Source organism: Olea europaea, unplaced genomic scaffold, assembly GCF_002742605.1.
Source record: "Olea europaea var. sylvestris unplaced genomic scaffold, O_europaea_v1 scaffold1062, whole genome shotgun sequence".
In the NCBI taxonomy this organism is placed as follows: Eukaryota; Viridiplantae; Streptophyta; class Magnoliopsida; order Lamiales; family Oleaceae; genus Olea; species Olea europaea.
Window position 1 is genome coordinate 1 of NW_019227969.1, and position 25,637 is coordinate 25,637.

At 35.6% G+C, this 25,637-nt stretch overlaps 1 protein-coding gene and 1 long non-coding RNA gene across 2 annotated transcripts; both read left to right on the top strand.

Moving 5' to 3' along the window:
• The first annotated feature begins 584 nt into the window (after positions 1–584).
• Positions 585–3,805, top strand: LOC111373019 (golgin candidate 2-like). The gene is made up of 6 exons (XM_022995471.1): positions 585–753; positions 1,523–1,633; positions 1,780–1,839; positions 2,413–2,470; positions 3,079–3,122; positions 3,206–3,805. The coding sequence occupies exons 2-6, from the start codon at positions 1,544–1,546 to the stop codon at positions 3,233–3,235; spliced, it is 282 nt and encodes a 93-aa protein (XP_022851239.1). The 5' UTR covers positions 585–753; positions 1,523–1,543; the 3' UTR covers positions 3,236–3,805.
• Positions 3,806–3,888: 83 nt separating this feature from the next.
• Positions 3,889–23,878, top strand: LOC111373020. The gene is made up of 4 exons (XR_002698855.1): positions 3,889–4,537; positions 6,103–6,257; positions 23,382–23,449; positions 23,617–23,878. It is a non-coding gene; the product is annotated as an uncharacterized LOC111373020 (long non-coding RNA).
• Positions 23,879–25,637: the final 1,759 nt, after the last annotated feature.

Genomic DNA, 25,637 nt, shown 5'->3' on the forward strand with positions numbered 1-25,637 from the left:
GGGGTTTGAAGAAAGATGGTATGAAACAAGGGAGATTGGGGTCGAAGGTATTAGGGGGAAAAAGGACTGAGAATGGACGGAATAATGGTGTTCTGAATGGTTTACGAAAATCTAATGTTGAGTTGGAGAGTAACGCAAATGATGGTAGTTCTGATATTGGGAGAGCAAGTGACATGGGTGGTGATGTGAAAAACTTCAATTTTCGAATTGTTGAGTGATGGAGGTGAGTCAGATCAAAAGGACATGAGTAATGCACTTGTGCCTGATAAAAATGACAAGGCAAATATAGGAAAAAATGAGGAGGTGAATGGCAATGGAGATGGAGAGAAGCTATGTTCTACAGACGGTTTGACAAATGACGATCATCTCATGGAGATGGTGCCAACTTCTTTTGATAGGAAATTGAAAATGAAGTTTAAAATGAAGGGTGGTGAGTGGTTTAAGAGTGGAATTTTAAAGAATAGTAAATCGAAAGTGGATTCCAGAAGTTCAAGTCCTATAAAGAAAGGTTCTTCTTTCCCAAAGGACAAAAAGTCTGATTCTAAGACAGATTCAAGTTCATCTTCAGATTCAGAGAAAGAACAAGAGAGGGCGGAAAGGATAAAAAGAAGGCATTAGATTCTGGCAGATAGAGCAGCTGCCAAAACAATTGAGGCTATCAAAGATCGTGAGAACCTGGTTGCTAAATTGGAGGGAGAGAAACAGAGTTTAGAGAAAATACCTGAAGAGTGGGCCAAACGGCAAATACAAGAGGTAAGTATTTTAGGGCTAGTCAAAAATTTTTATGTAATATTATTGAAATAATTATTACAGCGATTGATAAAGTTACTCCGAAACCATGTCTCCCTAATTTCTAGCATTAACTATGGAAATTGTTACAATATTATATCAACATAAAACCAAACAAAGACATATTCATTTGTCACTGATAGAAGTGCATATTTAGAGATAATATACAAAATATTTGTGCAATAACAAGTGAACTAAGAAGGTACTTTTAATATTATATGATACAGAAGCACATGATTGTCTCTCTCTATAATTTGAAGAAGTTTTGGTCATAATTATCTTCCATGAGTAACAAGCTCAATTTCTTCACTCTTTTGACATGTTCCATTTTAACACCAGTAACTGTGCTACAATCGTTTGTCTTCCTAAAATTGATTTATAACTTAGTGATGTTATATTAAAAGCTTAATCACAGGTAAAAGTCATCTTACTTTATCATTTTTCTTATAATACTAATCCTAGGAATTGTTTTTCGATTTAAGCATGCTTATCAGTTGTTATATTCTATGATCAACCAAAAGCTACTTGTTTGCGAATCTTTTACCCTTTTTTTGTTCGTAAGTTTTAAACTTTGTCTATTGTCATCCATCTTTCCTGTTGATTCTTCTGTTTGTTGAATTGATTTACTTCTTCTGTTGTTATTATGATACCTTTAGTTCTTACGAAGGCCTTCAGTAGCTTTGCCTTTGGAAGATCAACTCCACTGTCAATACTTATTTGGCAATTTTTCTAGGCTTCAGAATTGCAGACATCAATGATGGAGATTATGGAAGCTGCTGATTTAGAGAAGCAGAAACATAGCAATACACGAATGGAAGCACTTGTGAGATTTTCAAAACTTGAGGTGGTGTTATAATTTCATTAAAATAGATTTAAGCTTTAGCTCTATAGTTGATATCTTTTCGGATTTTAAATATTATCCTTTAATTTTTGTTGTTGTTGTTGTTATAATTCTCAGTATGTTCATTCATTGCATTTTACACACCGCAGACTGCAAATGCCGACCTTGCAAGGTCTCTTGCTGCTGCACAGAAAAACTCTGAAATAGAGGTACTTGAAAACCTCTTTAGTTGGTTATTGTGTTGCATTTTTCTTTGCGCTTGCTACCTCCTCCTTTCTTTTGGTTTCTTGTCCTATTTTTCCCGTGAATGTTAAATGATCCATGAATAACTTGAGAAAACTCAAGACATATTATGTTGCTAAAGCCAAATTTTTGCTATATATTGTTGTACTTATTCATGTTTTCAATGCAAAAGCGAAAGGAGAGGAAATTGTCATGAGAAAACTTAATTTGACATACTATCATCTATTGCATGTACAGGAGGTGCGGCACCAATGTTGTGATAATAATTTCATTGGTTATTTGTAAAGTTAGCAAATTGAAGGAGGACCTGGATCTCTTTGGACTATGTTTCTTTCTCCATCCATGTTTTAAATTTTTGCTCAGTAGTTAATTATCAATAAACGAGTAATTATCAGCTCATTAGTAAGTTAGTGATAGATGTTCAATTAGGCTTCAAAATCGACCTTTTGAAATGCTTGAATTGAAATTGTTCAATGACTTCTATATGCTAGCATGATAGCAAATAGGTTGACTCATGATTTTGTGCATGGATGGACCAGGTTTATTGTATCGCTGAACTTCGTCAAAAGATTCAGTTGAAAGAAGGAACTCATGAAGGTGTGCTTTATGTATCTTAATTGGATGGAAAGTAACTTAAGTTTCGATCCCTCTCTTTCAGTTCTTGCAGTATGTGTGCTTTGTTTCCATGCCAGAATAACTTGACTGAACATAGCTCATGATGTTAAACTAGAGGCCTGTCACTCCAAATAACATGGAGAATTGTACATGAAATCTTGCTTCACGGGGCAGAGACCATTTGATTTTCTTTTTCCAAATTTCCTGCACTTCATATTTACCATGCAGAGCTGTTGTCCTTTCATTTTTGTTTCTATTGATTTTACATTTTAGTTTTTTTTTTGGACATCCTTGAAGTTTAATTTTGAACTTGGTCAGTATTTCATAATTTTGTACTTAAATATTAAATACTAGATATGCAATTGCGGAGTACTCTGGTTAATTATCCTCATCTTGTAAACGAGTACACAATGGCATCCTTTTTAGTGTTCCATTTGTTTTGCTGTTAAAAAAATTATTAATAGGGAAACCTAGTAAGATCTTTGAGCCTTTTCATCTATGTTTTTTATGTATTTAACTTTGTGGAGGAACTAGATAATTTTATCATTAAATAGAGATTAATTACTAAGATATATTGTTTTCTCTGGCAGAATTGAGAAGGAAAATATCAGCTAGGTGCCAAAACGGGGGGAATGTGAGCATCTGTTGCTTCTTATGCGTTTAGTCGGAATATTTCTTATATCTTCTCAACTAAAGTTCCACGAAAATGCTTTGTAGCCTGGTAGCTTCAAAATGTGTCGAATTTGAATTGAAGATGCTCGAGGCAGAGTATTCCTTTGTAACTAATAAAGTAGAACGCTTGCAAGAAAAGGTGGCATACTTCCTTTTCTATTAAATTGTATTGGTACATTTGATGTTGTACCATAATTTTTATGCTACAACATTCTATGGACCAATAAATGTTCTTAATTTTATGTTGTAGTTCAAAAAGTGTTGGAAGAGTATAAATTTTCTGCTTCATTGGAAGCAGCCATCAGTGGCCTTCATTTCACTGTGCAAACAAAATTGAGTTGATCACTTGCTTTCTCTACTCTAATGGGCGTAGATTACCTTTCTGATGAGAATTAAATTCTGAAAAGCCATTATTGATGGTAGAATGAGCGCTTAAATTATATATCACATACATTTGACTTTTTAAATGTGTTTAAATGTTAGTAATTTATTAAAGCACCAAATTTACAGCCATGAATAAGTATATGCCGGGAAAACTCATATCTAAGATCGTTTCACAGCTGCCCTCCAAATCTGTGCTTCATTGTATGTTAGTTAGCAAATCATAAGACAAGGTATTTTTAAACTGTTAATTACCGGTGTATCTTCTATCTTTACCCCCCCCCCCCCCCCCCCCCCCCCTCTTTTTTTTTTTTTTTTTTTTGTTTTGAAAACATGCATTTCAGATTTTTTATGGTCAATGTTGCTAATGAAATGTTATTTATTTGCATTGTAGATTTTGTTGGTTCCATTCGGCGAGGCCATATTTATTTCACGTTTAATAAAATTTTAGGTTCAAACTCATTTTCCTAATTCTGTGGCCTCGATTTGACTATTTTTATAGTAGTAATTGAGAAATAAGTTGAAGAAAAAATGTTTCTTCTCTGTATTCTTATTGTGGTTGATAATTTCACTTGTTTACTAGTGAGGACTTACTATTTGAATAAGGTTAATTATAAATTTATGTTTTATCATTTACTATTGTGCTGTCTTTGGAGTTTATTTGACTAAAAGGTGTTGAAAATGGTTGCTTTCTGAAGGCTTAAGGTTAGTTAAATTGGTCGGGCCTTGTGTACAATGATTTGATTTTTGATTATATGCTGGTTTATGTACAATGATTTGATTTTTGATTATATGCTGGTTTATGGACTCAATGGGTCATTTTATCTCTATGTTACCCACCATTTCGGTGTCACAAGGCAGGTAAAACTTTATGACAAAAATCTGGGTTATATCCTAATCGTTAAATTTACTGAATTTTGTCCTTATTAACAGGATACAGAGAATGATTTACCTCTTGCCTTGGAGAAAGAGGGAGCTTGATAGCATTTGTAAGAAGTAAGCAGTTAAAATTGAGCATTTAAACCTACTGGTAATAGAATATTTTCCTGTTATAAGCTGTTTGAACCATAATCGTGTTTTAAATTGGCCTAACATTTAAATTTGGTCTAACATTTATACGATAAAAATGATTATGACTTTATAAGTCTATTTATATACTATGTCTCCCAAAACTTAAAAAACATGTCATGTTCTTTCAAAAGAATCAGTATTTGTGCCAAATTAGATAGACAAGACAACTCTAAATGAGCAGGTCAAACCTTGATATTTCCATTTGAGCATCGTCAAAGATTCATCTCAGATACATTTAACACAAACCAACAAAAAATAACTTGAATTCAAAACCCCATATAAAAAATTTAAATGTAAAACATAAATGCACCCTAAAGAATCATACCAAATAAAAAAACACACGAGGTATAAAAGTTTCTCACCTTTTAATCAATAGAGTAGGACAAATAAATATGGCAAAGAAATCGAGAACATGGTAAATGGATAGAAAGTCGAATGAGAAGTTAAAGTCAAAAAAAAAAAAAAAAAAAAAAAAAAATTTTTAGAAAAAAAAAAAAAAAAAAAAAAAAAAAAAAAAAAAAAAGATCTTTAGTAGAGTAACACTAACAAACAGGAAACTAAAAAGAAATAACAATAAAAATGATCAAAACTTTTCAAAATGTGTATAAAACCAAGAAAAAAATCAAGGAAATCAGCATAGAACATGAATCACACAAAACAAAATACCACAATGAAAAAAAAAATTATTTAAAAAAAAAGAAAGATAAAAACTATACAAAATCCTTATCAGTGAAGAGATAACCTAAATCTATAACAAAAATATAGGAAAGCTGATAGACTGGAAAAAATATTCCTACTAACAAATTAAATTGATGATGTGTCAAGAACTAACAGGATTGGCAGTAAAATGGAACAACAGATCTCATCTTGGGTTATTTGGACTTGTGCTAAAGTTGGAGTACCTTCTATTTATTATACAAACATAATCTTGAAATTCAACTCAATCATATGACCTGTGTCAAAACGTTGAAAAATATCAGATGCGTCAACTATACAGGAAAACAGTTTATGTAACCTCATTTATTTCTTATTCACGTATATTTTTTTATTAATCTAAGTGTGACAGAATGCTATTGTGAAATTGTAAAAGCCGTTAACATGTTGCAAATTTTTTCTCATATCATGTAGAAATTGATATAAATGTGTTATCTTTTTTTATAATCATTTGTATATTTTCAACATCTCTTCTAAATGTTGCCAGCTTGATTTCTTCAAAAGCATTCCAAAAAACTACAATTTATACACTAATAAAAATATGATAAATATAAAATTCGTGCAATGCACGTGGCAGCAACTAGTAAACTTTATGAACTATATAAGTTGCAAGCTTATTTAGTTTATTTTGTTCTTAGGAATGCAAATATCACATACCTTGGCTGCTTAAACATACAACATAAGAAAGCTTTAGAAAAAGTCTTGTCTATCATTTGAGGAATTCTCTTTATATAATTGATACCGATCTATCCGTTCATAGATGTTTTATTTTTCAGGCAAGAAAATTATTTGAGTCCGAGCCGGAGAAGCTGAATTAAGTCATACATCAACTGGAGGTCAGAAAAATTGCTGCCTCACTACTGGAGTATGATGTGAAAGTTGAGATGCTATGGCCGTGTGAATTTTTTTTCAACTGCAATGCTATTCAAAGGTTCCATTTCTGCTTTGCTCCATTTAGGATAAATATCGTAGCTATGGGTTCATTCAAATGATGTTGTCACAAACATGGAGGAAGTTTGATGGAATATCATTTCATATGCATTTCTTAATGAATGTGAGATGATGAAAATAGGAAATGTGCGAGGTATCAGTGGAATGATGCTGAAAACAGGACTTAACTCGTTGATGAACAGATCTGCACAAACAGTAAACAAAATAACATTACAACAAACTAACTTTCAAGCAGACCCGTTGTCCTTCTAGGATTACTAATTTCTTCTTCAAACCATGTAATGGACCTCAGCAAATCAAAGGTTATTCTTTAGATCTAAGGCACAAGGGTAGGTTGTACCATACAAACAATCCCCAAATAATGATTTCCTATAGAAGCATAGAGAGTTAGGGGCAAATTTACATCCAACTCTTGGCAATCACAAAATAGAGAAATGCAAAGGTCAGGCTTAAGTGTTTGCATGTACGAAAGCTTCTAATAGGTTTTTTATATTCGTAGTAGAGAATCACTTTTGATTTTATCTAGGGAAATCTACTGTGGAAGTCATGCACTTGCTTCAATTATTGTTCAAAAGTACAGAGAAAAGAGAAGATTTAAAATTATTTTTCATTAAGTTAGAAAAGTCCATGATGGGCACCCATGGAAGACTCTGATGAGTGGTAGAAAGAAAACAGATTTCTACTAGATATGTTGACATTATTAAGGAAATGTATGATGAAACAGTGTTCAACATGAGATGTTTTGACGGTAGTAGTAAGGAATTATTTTTTCTTCTTCACTAATAAATCGAGCAATTAACTCATGTTTCTCTAATCAATTCTATTTCTAGATTGAATCAGGAAAGAAAACCTATGAAAAGATCCCATTGCCTATGATTGTAGTTTTGCATGAGCATTATGCCTCAAGTTCTATATTCGCTTTAATCTTGGACGAGCTTAAGAGACATTAAAGTTGAAGAGTAGATTCTCTATAGATACATTTTTTTAAACAAATTTGTTATGCCTGTCTTCTTTACTTCAAAATTTACTATTCTATTTGTGATAGACCATAACAATACTAAGTGAAAATCCTAAGAATCCCTACCTTTTCTTTGAATTGTTGGATATCTTCTAATAAGATTTTCTCCATGTCTCGTCCAAATGATACTTCCACTAAAGTTCCATCTTTTCCACCCTCTTCATCACATCACTTGGAAAATTTAAGAGAACATTTTTCTTCTATAGCCATAATTAATAAAATAGATAATTGCTATACTCAACCATAAAGGTCATGCACAATTGAAACCAACACATTCTAAAACTTTTAAATTGGCTCATGTAGAACAACCTTGTAGAAAATTGGCTTTCTCGATTTCAATCAGTTATGACAAAAATCTTCTCAAACATATTTCTGCTTCTACTTAATCTAACAATTGCCTATTGAATTTGGTTATGATGAAGTGTATTCTTTGTTGATATTTTAAATTCTTTGCAACTTGTTTTGTTCATTTTATTTACATGTTAAATTATTCTATTAAAGTTTTTACGATACTTATTTATTACAAGTACTTGTCTATTAAAATGTCATAATCTGGTTTGTATGTTTTTTGCGTCTTTCATTCTTCAATATCCTTCAATTTTCTTCCTTTAATGAACACAATAGTTCTACCCCTGGAAAAGGTAAAATTATGGAGTCTACAATAAGTTCTGATACTTCGAATTCTAATTGTATTTTACGTTGTGGAAATTTTGATTGGAAGGACATCATATAGCTAAGAAAATACCAAAATAGGATTTGCGAGTAATTTGTCCCAAATAAATCATTAAAACAAATGGTTTTCTCATCTCAGAATAGTAGCCAATGTTTATTCATTTCACCACTTTGTTTTTACGTTGAGAAACTGTTGACATGTGCAGCCCAATTCAAATAGCCCAAAGAATGAAGTCCAACTGGGCAATTCAGGATAAAAGCCCAAATAGGGTTATTAATGAATGCAGTGGAAGCCCACGAACGCAGTAACACCATCGCCCAAACTTACAAGACGCCTATGATCTGAGCGAATGAAGTGCCTTGCAGTCGCCTAGAGTTATGACCCTGTTCTCGCCCACACTTTCGAATCGCCCTGGATCTTAGCAAACATGAGATGTTATGGTTATCCAAAAGTGCAATTATCGAAGCAGTTTTTGGGTAATCTTATCACGTTCCACGATTCAAGGATGTTTAGTTGAGGACGGTTAAACGACAAAGAGTAATGGCAGCAGTTAGAGACGGCAGTTCCACGATAAGTTGGCCACCATGGAGAAAGCAGGCAGTTATAAAGCAATTAAGCGGTTTCTAAGCGGTTGATCACAAAGAGAGCATCAAAGGAATATAAAAGGAAGAAAAAACTAGAGCAAAAGACCCCGAATCAAACACTATTAAATAGAGAACATGTAATTTCAATTCCTTAGTTTAGATTTAAAACATTTCTTTTCAGTACTCGTGTGCTTGCGCCTTTAAATTCCAATTGTAAAGTCATTGCCAATAAAACACCCCTTTTTGGGACTTTATCTCAAGAGGTTTGTCCCTTACACAATCGTTTGACCCCCTTTTAATTGTTAGCGACTACCCACACGAAACAATTTGGCACGCCTAGTGGGACATTGGTGTTTGGTGTTGAAGATACAAAAGGTGAAACAATATGCCTCAGAAATTCGATAAGGAAACAGCAAGCCAAGGAGGAGTCCAGTCTGTGATCGAGCGATATGAGGAGCAGTATAGCTCTCCACGAATAGATAGATAGGATCAGAGCAATCACAGTCGCTACGAACCAATGACAGAGTTGAGTCCTCGAACCATGCGGGCATTACTCGGAGAACTCACACAAGATGTTGTTGAACAGGTAAATCTACGAAATATTCATAATATGGAAAGATTTACCCAAAATGAGAATGCACATTATGACAACATGGCCAAACAACTGAATACTTTGAACGAAATGATGAATAAATTGGTAGGCTAAATTTGTCAGCCAGTTGTGCCTCTTACGAACCACTTTCAAACTAGGACATAATCCCCCAGTCCTAAGTTTAAATCAAGGGGTAGAACTACCTTTTGATCCCTCTACTTCAAACCAGGGGGGTGGTGCAATACCAAATCAGAATGTGGCATTGGTACGTCTAACTTGGGGGGGAATCCAAATGTAAGAGATAATGTCCTAAATAATGGGCAGAATACCCCACGTGTTAATGAGGGAATAAATGTTCGGGCTAATGGTAACAATGACCCAAATCATGGTAACTTTGTTCCCAATCAAGGACCAAACATCATGCCTCAAGCAAATCAACCAGTCAACCAACCTGTAGGGATTCCATATGACCCCAACGTCATGTTGAGGAATCAGATTATGAAAGTCGTATAGGACCAGATGGCTTTCGGAGTACGTTGTGTCATTAGGCCAATTTACACAAAGCCATATCCTGATTGGGTAGACCAAGCATATCCGTGGCCTAGAGGGTATAAAGTGCCAGAATTCTCACTGTTTACCGGTTTAGGAGAGGTGTCTACTCTAGAACACATAGGGCGATTCACACTGCAAAGTGGTGATGTAACTGATTACCATAAAATGATGCTATTCCCTAGTTCATTAATAGGAGTAGCCTTCTCCTGGTTCATTAATTTGCCAGCAAACTTTGTTCAAACATGGCAACAATTGGAGCAATTGTTCCACACTCAGTTTTATAAGACTGAGTCTGAAATTACTTTAGCCGACTTGGCGAATCTACATCAAATGCCAAACAAATGGGCAGAAAATTTCCTTCAAAGGTTCAAAATAGTAAGAAGTAAATGTTTTGTACCTTTGCCTTTGCCCGAAAAAAAGTTTGTCAAAATCGCTCAAGGCTGTCTAAACTTTGATTTGAAAAAGAAGTTCCAAGACAAGGAATTTCCTGATCTTTTCCAATTGAGCGCGAACGTGATTAGGTATGAACGATTAATAGAGAGGAAGAACAAATGAAAAATTCCAGCAAAGGGACTTATTATAGAGACCCAAATTTTGATGTTCATACCATTAACGATGAATATTACGATCAAACCGAAATGTGTTTGGCCGAATTAGTTAAAGGAGACACATATACTTGTCCTATAATGGCTAAGCCTAGACCGTCAAGCAAAAATGAGCCTATAAAAGATGAGAACATAAAGGCTAGAACGTTCTCGTTCGATGTAACCAAAGCTGGTCTTATAATTGATAAATTATATAAGGATAAGCAGATAAAGTTGAGTGATAAGCATAAATTGCCAAGCCCTGAACAAATTAAGGGTAAAAAATATTGTAAGTGGCATAATGCATGGTCACATTTGACTAATAATTGTTTGATTTTTCGTCATATGTTACAGGATGCAATTGAAAAAGGATGAATTACGTTCGAAGATAAGAGAAAGATGGCAGTGGATGAAAATCCTTTTCCACAGCCACTTGGAGTGAACATGGTGACATTTGGTTTCAGAAACAAGTTGCCGAAATTCAAGTTAGTTATAGATGATGGAGAAGAAGAAGCTAGACCACATCCCAGCGTCTTTGAACGAATCAAAGGGAAGGAGTCCAAAAAGGACGAAGATGTCCTATGTGCAAGGTGCAAAAAAGAAGTGAGTGCAAATGCAGAGAAACCAGGAATATGGCAGCATCACCATCGTCCTAATTTTTTCCCAAACGCTTAGCCTGGTAGAGGGTAGGGTACATCGTTCTATAAGGGACCGCCTTTTGAGAGGCAGTTCAGGCCAGTAAATAATGGAAAAACATTCAGACCGCAACCTCGCCAACCAAATGTATGACATTCGTTCCAGTATAAGGTTGGAAGGACAATACCTTTCAACAAGATGACTAGAACCCAACAAAGGTGTTTTCAACGAAACTATGAGCGAATGATGAGGCAACAACAGGGAACGCTACGTCCAAAGGCACCTAGACTACTCGAGGCAGCTAATCAAAATGTTCTCAAAAACAGTGAAGAGATTGGAATAGGCGAACCTATGGAAGAATTGCGAGAAACTTCTTCTGGGAGGTCGAAGTTTGAGCGAGACAGAAGGGATGGAGAAGATCCAGATCAGCCCCTTACTATTCAGTTTGGTACGTTACCTCCTGTCATGGCTAATAACTATTTACTAGCCAATGAGTTCAAGAATAAAGAGAAGGGAGAAGAAGAAAGGGAGGATAACGAAGAAGAAGCATGCATATTGGAATATGAAGAAGGCCAAACTTCTAGAGAGGCCTACAATGGTGAAAAAGATGATGGTATGACAGATATCGAAGAAGAAATCGATCTAGAGGCAGAAAGAAGAAGAAGAGGAGTATCGTACAACACTCTGTTGAAGCAACTACATCGAGAAGGAGTTCGTGAAGTAGACTTATTGAGAGAATCATTTGGGCGTTCTTTCGATTTTTACGTGCTGTACGGAACGCCCAACATGAAGAAGAGAGTGCCTCGCTCTGAAAAGTATGGATCACCTTCAAGAATAATGCCTCCTCCCACAGGTTGGGTAACTGAAGAAGAAGCATTAGAAAACAGTTAAAAGGAAATTCAGGAGATAGAGGCTCAATGCGACATGCTGCATGTTGATTTATAACAAAAGGATAACTCGATAGAAGTCGTCCTTAAAAGTTTCAATGGAGGAGTAACTTCAACTAAAGGGGTTATGCCATTGGACATAACTATAGGGACAACTACTAGGGCCACAGTCTTCTTTATAATAGATGGTCCTATTAGTTACAATGTGTTATTAGGAAGGGATTGGATACACGGAAGTCGTTGTATGCCCTTATCGCTCCATCAATGTCTGATTTTTTGGAATGACAAAGGCGAAGCAGAAGTGGTGCAGGGCGATCATAGACCTTTTGTTGCAGAAGCAAATTCAGTAGAAAGGTTCATGTACGAAGGAAATTATGGACCTGTCAGAGTAGTCCAAGATGCAGAAGAAACTCAAATTATCGCGCAGAGTGAAGAGTCGTTTTCGATGGATGCACTCACTGAAATGTTCAGTCAGATGAGGCCAAACATAGTGGCCTTGGAGGAGCCAGTAATTAGCAAAAGAATAATCAAGAAGTTTCAAAAGAGTTGTAAGCAACAAAGACAAATGACCGATATTCAGGCCTTCAAAGCCAAATTAATGGCTTTCAATAAAGAATGCGAGGACAAGACGAAAGAAGCAGCAGCCTTCAAAGCATTAAGAGACAAATTGGTAGTGTTCGAGTTGGAACAAAGTATTGGTCGAGAAGTCAACAAGGTGGATTGTTTAGAAGAAGAAGTGCCTACAAGGGATCTGGACGACGAAGTGATAAGGATCGCCAAACCTGGATACGCTCAAGCACAAGACCCCCTGATTAAAGTGAATATTGGCAATGAAGGAGAAGATCGCCCAACGTTCATCAACCAAATGCTCAATCAAGAGGTTAGTGATAAATTAATCGCTTTATTAAAGGAGTACAAAGATTATTTTGTTTGGGAATATGAACATATATCTGGTTTAGATAGAGATTTGATGGAACATAGATTACCAACCAAGCCTAATTTTAAACCTCATAGGCAACCTCCTAGGCGTTTCGCTCCTAATGTACTCCCTGAAATTAAGGAAGAGATAGAGCGATTATTAAAAGCAGGCTTTATTAGAACGGCCAGATATGTTGAATGGTTGTCCAATATCGTGCCGGTATTAAAAAAGAATGGTAAACTACGGGTGTGCATAGACTTTAGGAATCTAAATATAGCCACACCTAAAGATGAATATCCAATGCCCATGGTAGATTCTTTAGTAGACTCGACTGCCGGACATATAATGTATTCCTTCATGGATGGGTATTCAGGATACAATCAAATTTACATAGCTGAGGAAGATATACACAAAACTGCCTTTAGATGCCCTGGGTCTCTAGGATGTTTTGAATGGGTAGTTATGCCTTTCGGCCTGAAAAATGTAGGAGCAACTTATCAAAGGGCAATGAATTTGATCTTTTATGATATGATAGGCAAGTTTGTTGAAGTGTATATAGATGATATAGTGGTCAAATCCCTTAAAGAAGAGGACCATTTTGAACAATTAAGATGTTCATTTGAGCGAATAAAGCAATATAAACTAAAGTTGAATCCCTTAAAATGTGCATTTGGTATTAATGCAGGGAATTTTTTTGGTCTCTTAGTACACAAAAGGAGGATTGAACTTGATAAAAATAAAGCGAATGCCATTTTAGAGGCCAAACCACTTAGCAACAAAAAAGAATTGCAAAGGATTCTAGGCCAAGTAAATTTTTTAAGACGCTTTATTTCTAACTGTGCAGGGCGAACTAAAGCTTTTTCGCCGCTTTTAAAGTTGAAAAATCAGGACGAATTCGTCTGAAAAGAAGAACATCAGAAGGCTTTTGAAAGCCTAAAGACATTTATCAAGTCTACTAGTGTTGGTGTCACCAATCCAAGGACGGCCAATGAAAGTGTATGTATCGGCTGAAAAAGAATCAATAGCTGGAATGGTCGCGCAGGAAGACCAATTTGGTGAAGAAAGGGCGATTTACTACTTGAGTAGACGGTTAACAAAATGTGAATGTAATTATTCTGCCATTGAAAAATTATATCTTGCATTGTATTTCACATGTACAAAATTAAAGGCTTATTTACGGCCCGTAACCGTTTATTTAATTTCTAAAGTAAATTTGGTTAAGTATATGTTCTCTCGCCCTATTTTGCACCAAAGGGTAGGCCTTTGGACATTAGCCTTATTAGAATTCGAAGTACAATACGTACCTCAAAAGGCAGTCAAAAATCAGGTTTTGGCTAATTTTCTGGCCGATCATCCATACCTTGATATGCCTGAAGAAATTGAGTTAGAGATTAATTCCTTCGAATTAAAACCTTGGGTTTTATATTTTGATGGATCGAAAACCTCTAAAAGTGCTGGAGTAGGGGTAGCATTGATAAATCCTTTAGGGATTTGTTACAAGTTCACATTCACTTTGGACAGAATGTACACCAACAATCAGGCCGAATACGAAGCCTTAATCGTGATCCTAGAATTAATGAGAGATATGGGGATAAAGAATGTGATCGTTAGGGGCGATTCTCAATTGGTAATTTTAAATGCCAAAGTGATTCCATTATAAGTCAATATGAAATCGCCCAAGAATTGTTGGAAGAATTTGACCAAATAGAGCTTCAATGTGTTAATAGGATATATAATGACGCAGCAAACGAATTGGCCCAGATGGCCTCAGGGTACTCAAAGGTTTTAAATTGGAAATCCACTTGTGAGTATGGAACAATATTGCCTGTGATCCAAAGAAGGGCGAGAACGATTGAAATTCATTGCATACAAGATGGAGATGTAATAGATTGGAGGACAGAGATTAAGGAGTTCCTTAAAGAACCTAATAAAGGAGATAATAGAAAAATGAAGTTGCGTTTGCTAAACTATGCACTGATAGATGAAGAGTTGTTTAAGAAACGCTCTGATGGTATATTGCTAAAATGTATAAGTTTGCAAGAAACTAGGATGATCATGGCTGAAGTGCACGAAGTAATATGTGGAGCTCATCAAGCTGGTCAAAGGATGAGATGGTTAATTATTAGGAGTGGATATTTTTTACCAAAGATGGGAGAATCATGCGTTCAGTATGCAAAGGGTTGTCTAGCATGTCAAGAGCATGGTCCAATACAAACAGCGCCACCATGAGAGATGACACCTATTATCAAACTTTGACCGTTTAAGGGTGGGACGATAGACCTAATAGGAAAGATTTATCCCCTATCATCCAAGCAATATACCTTTGTTATAGTTGCGACTAATTATTTCACTAAGTGGGTAGAAGCGGTACCTTTAAAAGAGATCACCCAAAGGAATGTCATAGAATTTATCCGTGACCACATCATTTATAGATTTGGAATTCCACAAACTTTGATGGTAGATCATGAAACATCTTTAAATGGAGATCAAGTGAATAAATTCTTGAGCGAGTTTGGAGTTAAATTAGTGAATTTCACACCATATTACGCTCAAGCCAACGGGTAAGCAGAATCTTCTAATAAGATTCTAAAAAATATTATAAGGAAAATGATAGATGAAAATGTCAGAAATTGGCACGAATGTCTAAACAAGGCCTTATGGGCTTATAGGACGTCGCCTCGGTCAAGTACAAAAATTACTCATTTCCAACTTACTTATGGACAAGAGGTCATTGTGCCTATGGAAATCAACGTGCAATCGATCAGAGTGTGTTCGCAACATAAGTTAAGTGATGATGAGTATACCGAATCAGTAGTTTAAAACTTATTGGAGTTGGACGAATTAAAGTTGGATGTCCTAAATAGATTGCAAGTTCAAAAACAAAAAATGACTAAATTTTATAATAAAAAAGTTATAGCCAAATCTTTCAACCTGGGCGAATTGGTTTGGAAAACAGTACTCCCTTTGGATAGCAAAGATCCAAAGTATGGCAAGTGGTCGCCCAATTGGGAGGGCCATATAAAGTAAATAATGTGTTGCCTAATGGAGCCTATCATTTGGAAGATTTAGACGGCATCAAGCACATGAGGTTCATTAATGGCAAATATTTAAAAAAATATGTTTCTTCCTTATGGGAAAGTGAACAAATAAAAGCGTAATCAAATCGCGTTGAACGATCGTAGAGTAAAAAGGGTCAGAGCGAAATACGTTCAAATAAATTCCTTTATTATCAAACGTTCATTACAAAGCTACAAAATACAAGATGTTAAATGCTCTATAAACTACAATTAAGACCAAACTAATTTCCCGGTCGATCGCTGAGTAAGAGGGTGTACTGGCCTTGATCGCCATCCTGATCGCACTGCTGCAAAGGCAAGCAGAGAGGCCGAGAAGTACTCTCAGCAAGCAGAAAGGAAGATAAAGCGCCCTCACATCGCCTTCCTAAATGCATCGCTGCAATGATGGACAAGGAGGCCGAGAAGCACTCTCAGCAAGCAAGGTGGCTTGCAGGCGTCCTCAAAAATTATCTTACATCATCGAACTCCTTGTAAGGAACATGGAGACGATGGGAAGAACTTTGCTGGCCAAAGAATATTTCATATATCTCCCATACCAAAGGTGATATCAAGAAAGATGGCAAAATGGGCGGATCAAATGATCCATTTTCATGGAAGACGAAGGTTTTGGATTGATTGTCAAAATGTCAAACAATGGTAGCAAATTGGTTTTGAAGAAGAAAATGGAAGTGAAAATGATAAGTGTGGAATATAAGTGCACTTATAGAGGCGTGAAGGTGAAGAGACAGAATATGAACAGCCACATTCGTGCCTAGTAACTAGAATCAAATGGCCCGAAATGTTAGGGAAAGAGACAAAAATATCGAGAGAAAATGTGCGTGAATCTTAGCATAAAGCAGTTAAATGTTTGGGGAGTTGACGATTAAAGACAACGTCAATAAATACACAAGAAGACAAGTTAATCGTTCATTAATGATAATGGTTGCTGGTATGTTCAAAATTCAGTACGAGGTTACAAGGGAAAAATTAATATGAAATTATAAAAAGAAAAGTTAAGGTATTAGATGTCTTAATTACAAATCGCCCCAGACTGAACGAATTCTTTACCTAAGTCTCCCCCAATTTTCGCTCTGCTGAGAAGAAGTGACATTCAATTCGGCCAAAAATCATCATCAACCTCCAGCTTCTTGTACTGCTCGGCCAAAGACTTGGTTCGCTCAATTCTTTGGGAGGTATTACGTTTTTTGGCAGCCATTCTCGCCTTGCAGTCGTCTATCTTTACTTGAAACTCCTTCATCTATGCGGCCAAACTGGTCATCAAAGAGTCTTCAATCATAACTTCAGAAAAGATTTCTTTCAATTCGTCCTCAACTTTGTTGATCTCCAGAAGTAAAGATTCTCTTTCAGATACAGTGCGAAGATATTGAGTACTTTTGGCCTTCAGTTCAACATTTTTGGCTAGCAAGGAGAGAACCTCGGAATGGACAACTTTTAACATCGCTTTAAAATCAGCAGAAAGATTGAGCGATGGAAGTGTCAGTGCTTGCTCCAATTTCGCATTCAAATGCTCAAGCTTATCCTTATGTTTGGCAGCACTAGCCTGACCGATGTCCATATCCATAAAGGACACATGCTCAAATATCGACTGCTTGAGGAACTTCATATCTTCCTCTGAAGAAGCAGAAGGACGACTGGTTGAAGCAGGGCAAGACGTCTTGACTTGCTCCCAGGAAGTGAACAAGTCCTGGATGGAACGCACAATCTTATCAGCATCCTGCAAAGAAAGTTGCCAACACTGAAGGTTTTCACTACAATGAACAAAGTGGAAGTAAAAGTGAAGCAGAGATTACCTCATCAGCAATCTTGAGAGGTGGCATATCCCCAGCCAAATCTACCACCTGTGGCTCCACCACTTGTGAAGACTTCCTCTTATCTGAGCAAGAAGATTTTACCACAACGGGCAAACCCATGGGAGCATCTGCAAAACTCAAAACCCAACAAATCAAAAATCAATAGCACAAGCAAAGGTAAAACATCAAAAAATGTATTACCTTTTGGTTCAACGTTTGGGGGGCTGACGCCCTGGAAAGGAGGTGGCTCATCCATTAGTTGTGATGAGGATTCCGGGACTGAAAGTTTCTCTTTAAGCGTAGTACCTTCATCAGCTGGTTTGGATGAAGCAGCCTCAGCAGAGGGTGATGGAGCAGGAGTTGCCAACACCAAAGCCTTTAAAGGAGAGGCTGAGCTTTTCTGAGAAATCCGAATAAACCATCAGCACATAGAAAAGTTTCAAGTATAGAAAGGTATGCTTGTGAGTAAACTAATTTAATTACCTTTCTCCTGACAATGAGAGGAGTGTCTTTATCATCATCATCATCATCATCATCATCCTCCAAAATGGGAGATGCTGAGGCTGACCGTTTACGGCTTGGGATACTTTTAGATGCAGTAGGCTTGGCAGGAACGGAAGTAGATGGACGAACAGACTGTTTAGCACGAGTAGAAGAGGAAGGACTCCTAATGGACACAGGGGTGACCAAAACGGGGGAAGTGGAAGAAATGTCCGGCTGATCCAGTGAATGGAAAGCGCGATTGACATCAGTTGCAAATAATCTGCGCTGCACTGATGGCCAGAGTTGTTCAAAAAGGGGATGGGTGGCATGGCTAGGATTGAAAGGAGCTAATGAAAAGTTACTCGTCAAAAGAATATTGCGAGCATTTATAGCTTCTGCCTCTACCTTATTTATGGTGTAGAAGCGATCTATCAAATTTCTTGAATAATAAGGGAGAGCAGGCCAAGTTTGGCCGAAACCAAGTTGACGAGCAAAAAATTGGGGAGCATATATTTCAATCTCAGCTTTGGCATTAGTTCCAGTCAAAATATCATGGAACAACTCCCTCCCGGTAAAAAACTGAACCCAAACGAGCAGAGAGGTGCTCGCATTGTCCAGGGTAGATGGGGGATGCACATAATCATGAGTTAAAAAGGGAGGAAAAGGAAAGAAAGAAGGAATTGAATTCAAAGTATAAAAGAATGAAAAAATATCCCTTTTGGACATATGTACAGGGCTCAGTGGGTCAATAGCTAGCCCATAACAACTAGCAGAATGAAGGGAAAGGGATAGAGCACCAAGTGATGGAAAATAGGCTTTCAACCACATTTGAGTGAACCAAAGAGGCCCACTTTCAGTGGGAGATGCACCATTCTTCAATTGGAATTAGAGAGAAGCCGTGCCTCTTTAGAGGGCGATCAAAAAGAAAGAACACAAATTCAGAGGCCGACTACGCGTCAATTCATGCGCTATGGGTAAATAGCTTATAGAAGGTTTCAGGCTTGGTATACACAGAATATATTTACAAAGCCAAATCTGAAGAAAGGTCACACGCTCAGCATGAGAAGGCTCAGCACTCGAGTGATTGTAACTGTAACGCCCCAAATTTTATTGACTTAGATTTTGGGGTGTCACCAATATCATTTCACAACACATACTTGAAGCGGAAATATTTAATTCAAAGATTTAAAACTCTTAATTTATTGAATACTCAATTATTGAAACAATGTCACAAAGTTTAGAATATAAAAAAAAAAAAAATACTCTAAAAATTTTATTATTAAAGAATTTTCTAAAACATAAATTATATTTTACTTGGCAGCCCACGCACCGCCCAACCACCATCCACGTTGACCGCACAGACCTAAAATGTTGAAGTTGAAGGAGTGAGTAATTTATACTCAGTAGAATACGTGCGTCCAAACAATAAGATAACTTTTAAAACGTAAATTCATAACATTTCATACCATCATTTCATCAAGAGCAATCGATGATCAGTCGAAAGCTCTAGCACATTTGAGAAGACCCAAAGGCAATCTCACATTTCATTTCATTGGGACCCACAGGTCAATTAGCATTTCATGAAATAAATCACGTATAAAAATCATAATACTATAAGGACAATCAACTTGCACATAAAAGTATCCTACCTTGATTGTTGAAAATAAGAAATTCACGTCCCCAATTTGTTTTCCTCTCTATCTGTGACTATCTTTGTTCTACACAAAATAATTCATAACATTTATATTGTATTCTACGCGTTTTCCCATAAATAGCTAAATTTGCTTATGCTCTTTTCACACATTCACGTGCATGAAATTAAGGCAATTATTTCAATTCTAATTGAAAGACAGTTGATACACTGATAGTACAAAGGTCATGACTGCCATGAATCATGCCAAGAGATTTGTAGAAAAGTACATATAATAAATTATTCAAAGCTAGACCAAAAGAAACGTGTGTTATCTTGGGAACATCAAAAGTCCTAAATGTTAAGTTATTATTATATTCCAAAATCAAGGTAAAAGTCTTATTACAATAAGTGAAGTTCATTTTCCTCTATCCATCAATCAATCAAGTCAACTAGAAATATCTCTCTCTCTCATTTTGTAAAATGCTAAAATCACGCACAAGAAAAAAAAATTGAATTGTTGGTGGATAAAAGGTAAATAACAATTAAGACAATTGAATCTCTTTTTCTAATAACAAATATAAACGTTAATTATATGATAAAATATTACTTTCTTTCCTTGTTATCTTAAAAGAAATATTATTAAATAGTAAACATAATACTTATTACCTACGTTTTTTTGAATTGAAAAAACTTAGGTTTAACTTAGAAGAACTTAAATTTTCTTGAGTCGAAAATATGTTGTTGAATGCGAGCTACGAAATGAGCCCAATATAGATATACTCATACTCACTCTGTCGAAATTTAATAAAATATGCATTTAAAACCTAAAAGAAAAATCTTTCATCTATTATTCCCAATTTGATGTTCTTATTTAAGGTATGTCATAATTATCCGCGTGAGATATACCTATGAATCATTCATAATTCTTCCATCACCGTATATGGACACACATTTACTATATAATTGGCTAAGTTACACATTGTTTCAATTTAAAATTTAACGTGTCCATCAACTAATGAAATACAAGGAAAGGAAAGGCCAACTTAATTAATTCAAGTAAAGGACAATTTACTCTTTTGGTGGCACCAAATAATGGATGCAGTGTACTATATCAAGGAAGTGTCCAAAATGTTATATAGGCCTACACGTTGGTATCCATTATAAATTCACAACTAAAATTATAAACAACTACCAATAATTGACAAGGATCATAAACTTTATTATCTTTAGTCTAACATATCCGAATCGACTTTTTCTCAAGCCTAACATACATAATTAATTACGAGTTATCCAACGAGCCCAATATTGATATATAAAATCTCGTTCTATCAAAATTTAATTATTTGACACAAATAAAATATGCATTTAAAATCTAATTCATTTTAGTCCAAATTTTTTTTTTCAAAATAAAAATATAACATATAAAATAAATACATTTATATTTTAAAATTTTCGGGGCGTTACAATAACAGCCTTGTAGGCTTGAATAGGACTGGGTGAGTTTTTTGTCAAATTTTGGGGCGATACCAGAATCAAAATATCAGGGAAAATGGTATCGCCCAAAGGTGGCAAATTTATTAAGGCCCCAACATTCCTTAAAATAATGAACATGGGACCAAGAGGAAAAACAAAAGTATTATACTCAAAGGACCAAAAACTTAATGCAATAGGGAAAAGCGCTGAATCAAAAATGGGGGGTTGAAGAGAGATTTCTAGCAAATCAGAAATCCTAACATTATCAAAAATTGTCTTGGTAGGACCATGGCCCACAAGGCGAGCATGCCATCTACGGAAAACAGTATCAGATTTAGGCCAAGTGCGAATACTTCTTTAATGAAGCGGCCTCAGCGGCAAAGAGTTTAAAAACGAAGGGCCTTGAGTATAAGGAAATAGCTGGCCCACCGCCACTTGTTCGACGGCCTCGGCGTTATTGAATGAGGGACCTAGATAGAACTCGTTGAGTTCGGCATTGGCTGGTGCAAGGAAGTTAGGAGTTATATATGGCCGAGTGAGGAGTTTCTGGAAGTCTTCGAAACTGAAAGAGTCACTAGATTAGGATTATGAAGCAGTCATTAGGAACGAAATAAAGCTTTGTTGAAGTTTGCTTGAGAAACGTAGCAGAGAAGTAAGAAGATGAACAGTAATATTGTGAGAGAGAAGCGCGAAGCAATGAGGCGTGCTTTAGTAGTGCGATGAAATGACGTGTATTTGGGGGTTATAAGGGTTTGCAACGTCGCGCCTTTTCAAGTTATAGAAGAAAATAATGATTGAAATTCTTGGGAATTTCAAATGTTGTTGGGAAACACAAAGTGAATATGGCAAAAATTAATAATTGGTATTAATTCTGCCATATTGGGGGGTAATTGTTGACATGCTAAAAGTGCAGCCCAATTCAAATAGTCCAAAGAATGAAGCCCAACTGGGCAATTCAAGATAAAGGCCCAAATAGAGTTATTAATGAATGCAGTGGAAGCCCACGAACGCAGTAACACCATCGCCCAAACTTACAAGACGCCCAGGATCTGAGCGAATGAAGTGCCTTGCAGTCGCCCAGAGTTATGACCCTGTTTTCGTCCAAACTTTCGAATCGCCCAGGATCTTAGTAAACATGAGATGTTATGGTTATCCAAAAGTGCAATTATCGAAGCAGTTATTGGGTAATCTTATCACGTTCCACGATTCAAGGATGTTCAGTTGAGGACGATTGAATGACAAAGAGTAATGACAGCAATTAGAGACGGCAGTTCCACGATAAATTGGCCACCATGGAGAAAGTGGGCAATTATAAAGCAATTAAGCGGTTTCTAAACGATTGATCACAAAGAGAGAATCAAAGGAATATAAAAGGAAGAAAAGACATAGAGTAAAAGACCCCGAATCAAACTCTCAAATAGAGAATATGTAATTTCAATTCCTTAGTTTAGACTTAAAACATTTTTTTCAGTACTCATGTGCTTGCCCCTTGGAGGCATTTGTGTTTAAGTTTCAATTGTAAAGTTATTGCCAATAAAATACCCTTTTTCGGGACTTTGTCTCAAGAGGTTTGTCCCTTACACAATCGTCTAACCCCTTTTTAATTGTTAACGACTACCCGCGCGAAACAGAAACTAATTCAAATAAAATAAGGGAACCAAAAAGCTACGAGGAGAAAAAAGAGAGTTAACCTGTTGTAGTATTTTTAATCACTTAAAAAAAACCCCAAACTATTCTAGTAGAAGAGATTCACACACGAAAGAAAAATTAATCACAAAAAAGGAGAAACATAAAATCAATTATAAATTTGTTCGCAAGGCATGGAAACCAGCCATCTGTGTGCAAATGAGATGGAAAACAACTAAAATTTTTGAAATCATGCATGAAAAAAAAAGCAATAATTCCTGCTGTATAGGCCCTCTTTCACAGGGCCTGTACATGCCCACTCACATGCTGGGTGGGTGATGGGGTGGGTGGGTGATTATTTAAAAGAATAAAATTACCCCACCCCCCATGTATTGTAAGAGGCCTATACAACCCTGTGAAACAGGGCCTGTACAGGCGGCAAGATTGAAAAAAAAAACACTTGTTAGCTGGTTAATTTGGAGGATCTTGTCGCCTCGATGGAGTATGCTATTTACTACTTCTACGCAATTTTACTTTCCCCAAAACACTTATTTAGTTGGTTATTTTACCTTATTAGGTCACAACAGGAGCTTCAATTGAATCTGGAAAATGTGGAGTTTGATACTCTTGGCTCATATAAAAATGGTAAATTGTATTGCCAATAACACATTTCATTCTCTTCTTATAGCTATGCTTTTGAGCTTTTAGTGATTCATTGAAATTTTATTTTATTTTTTAATTTAATTTTATTCTTTTTTTAGGTTGTTTTTGTTGTCTTGATTGAAGTTTATTTCCGCTTTTACATGTTCTAGGTCACAATATCCAAGGATGACACTATTATTCTTGATGGAGCTGGTAAGAAGGAATCCATAGAGGGAAGACATGAACACGTTTGTGTTGCTTCATTCACCTTGTTACTAAAAAGCTAGAGGAGCCTTGAGGTAAAAGATACTGGGTCTTTTGATCACTTCAATTTGTATACTTAGTTTCATACACTCCTTTACTTTCTATGTTGATGCACGTCCTTAGCAATTAAAGTTGCCCCTTTCTATTTGAATTAAATAAGCAACCGGTTTTACCAACTATGATTAATTATTTTGGTAAATGTTTCTTCATGGTTGTACTTGTCTTCACATGAGAATTCAGTTAAAATATATCTTTTATTATTATCTGATGTCTTATTACTCATGAGACTATACAACTAAAACTGATTTTCTTATGCTTTGAATCAGTTGAGAGCATGTACATCTATTTCTCTTTAGATTGCTCCTTTCAACAGGCCTGTGTACTTGGTTGAGATGATAGTTCTGTTGGGTACTATATATTACAGTAAGAAATTCAATGATTTAGCCTTCCTTGTACTCAAGTTTTCACACGTCTCTTTTGCACGACATTTTTTGTTCCCTTTTGGTTTCATCAATTACTCCATCTTGCAAATTGAAGGGTCGAATACCTGGTGAATGGTGAATTTGAAGCTTGTCTAAATCGATTTTGCAAGCACGCTAACATTATCTTAAAAATAACAAAGCCCGTGCAGTAATAGAAAAAAGCACCAATATAAAGATCTTCATTAGTAAGGCCCGACCCCAATCCCCATATCTGCTTTTCCCCATCCTGAACCCAAGAAGTTGTCTTTGCCAACACAGCACTAGGCCGTCCCCTTTTGACAGTGTTCTCAAATCGTTTATTTTTTATTTTTTAGTAGGGTCTATACTTATGATGTATTAGGAGTTAATTGTTCCAGTGGTTACTGAACTTAGGTTAATATCTTTAATTGGTCGCTGAAGTTTCAAAAGTCAAGTTTTGGTCACTGAACTTAGGTCCATATCTTCGATTGCTCATTAAAGTTTAAAAATGTCGAATTCTGGTCACTGAACTTTGAAAAATATTAAACATTACTCACTATAAACTCGACATTTTTCAAAGTTCAATATTTACATTAGTAAGTAATGTACAACATTTTTCAAAATTCAATGCCAAAAACTCGACATTTTCAATTTCAGTGAGCAATCAAATATATGAACCTAATTTAATGATCAAAATTCGACATTTTAATTACCAATCAAAGACATGAACCTAAATTCAATGACTATTGGAACAATTAATTTGGGTATTAGAGTTATGACTTTGTTTCTCCTCGTCCACTCAAGGGGGTGTGGACACACCCATGCAGATAGATTACAAGTGATAGTTACAAGAGTAGTTATCTTAAAAACTCGGTGAATTTGTAATTTTTAGCACACTTTTTCTAATCTGAAGTGACCAAAAAATATTTATTGTTCAAGATTATTGTCAAGCATTAAATTATGCTCTATTATATATGTATTCGTCTTTACATGGCTTATAAGCAAGGACTCCTTCATTTCTTGCTTTAGAATTTAACGCTTGTTTGAGCCTCATTTTTTACTAAGAATACATTTTAGAATAATAGATTGATGGAGAATGAATGATTAAAACATAAGGAATATTTTTATGTTTATGTGTAATATTATTTAATTAATGAATATGTGATTAAAAAAAGAGATTGAAAAACATATTTTGAAAATAATGTGAATCAAATATGGGCTTAAAAATAATGATATTTAGCCCCTGTTTGTGCTTCATTAATATTAAAATTTATTTTCTCATTTTTTCCAATTACACATTCTCTAATAAAAGAATAATACATGTAAACAAAAATCTTTTCCTTCTCTTTTAACAACACTTTTTTTTTTTTTCAAAAAATTACTATTACAAAATACAAATTTTCAAAAAATTTAATTATAATGGAGCTCAAACAGGGGCTTAGCCTTTATTTATTAAAGATTTATTTTTATTCAACAACGCATTGTTT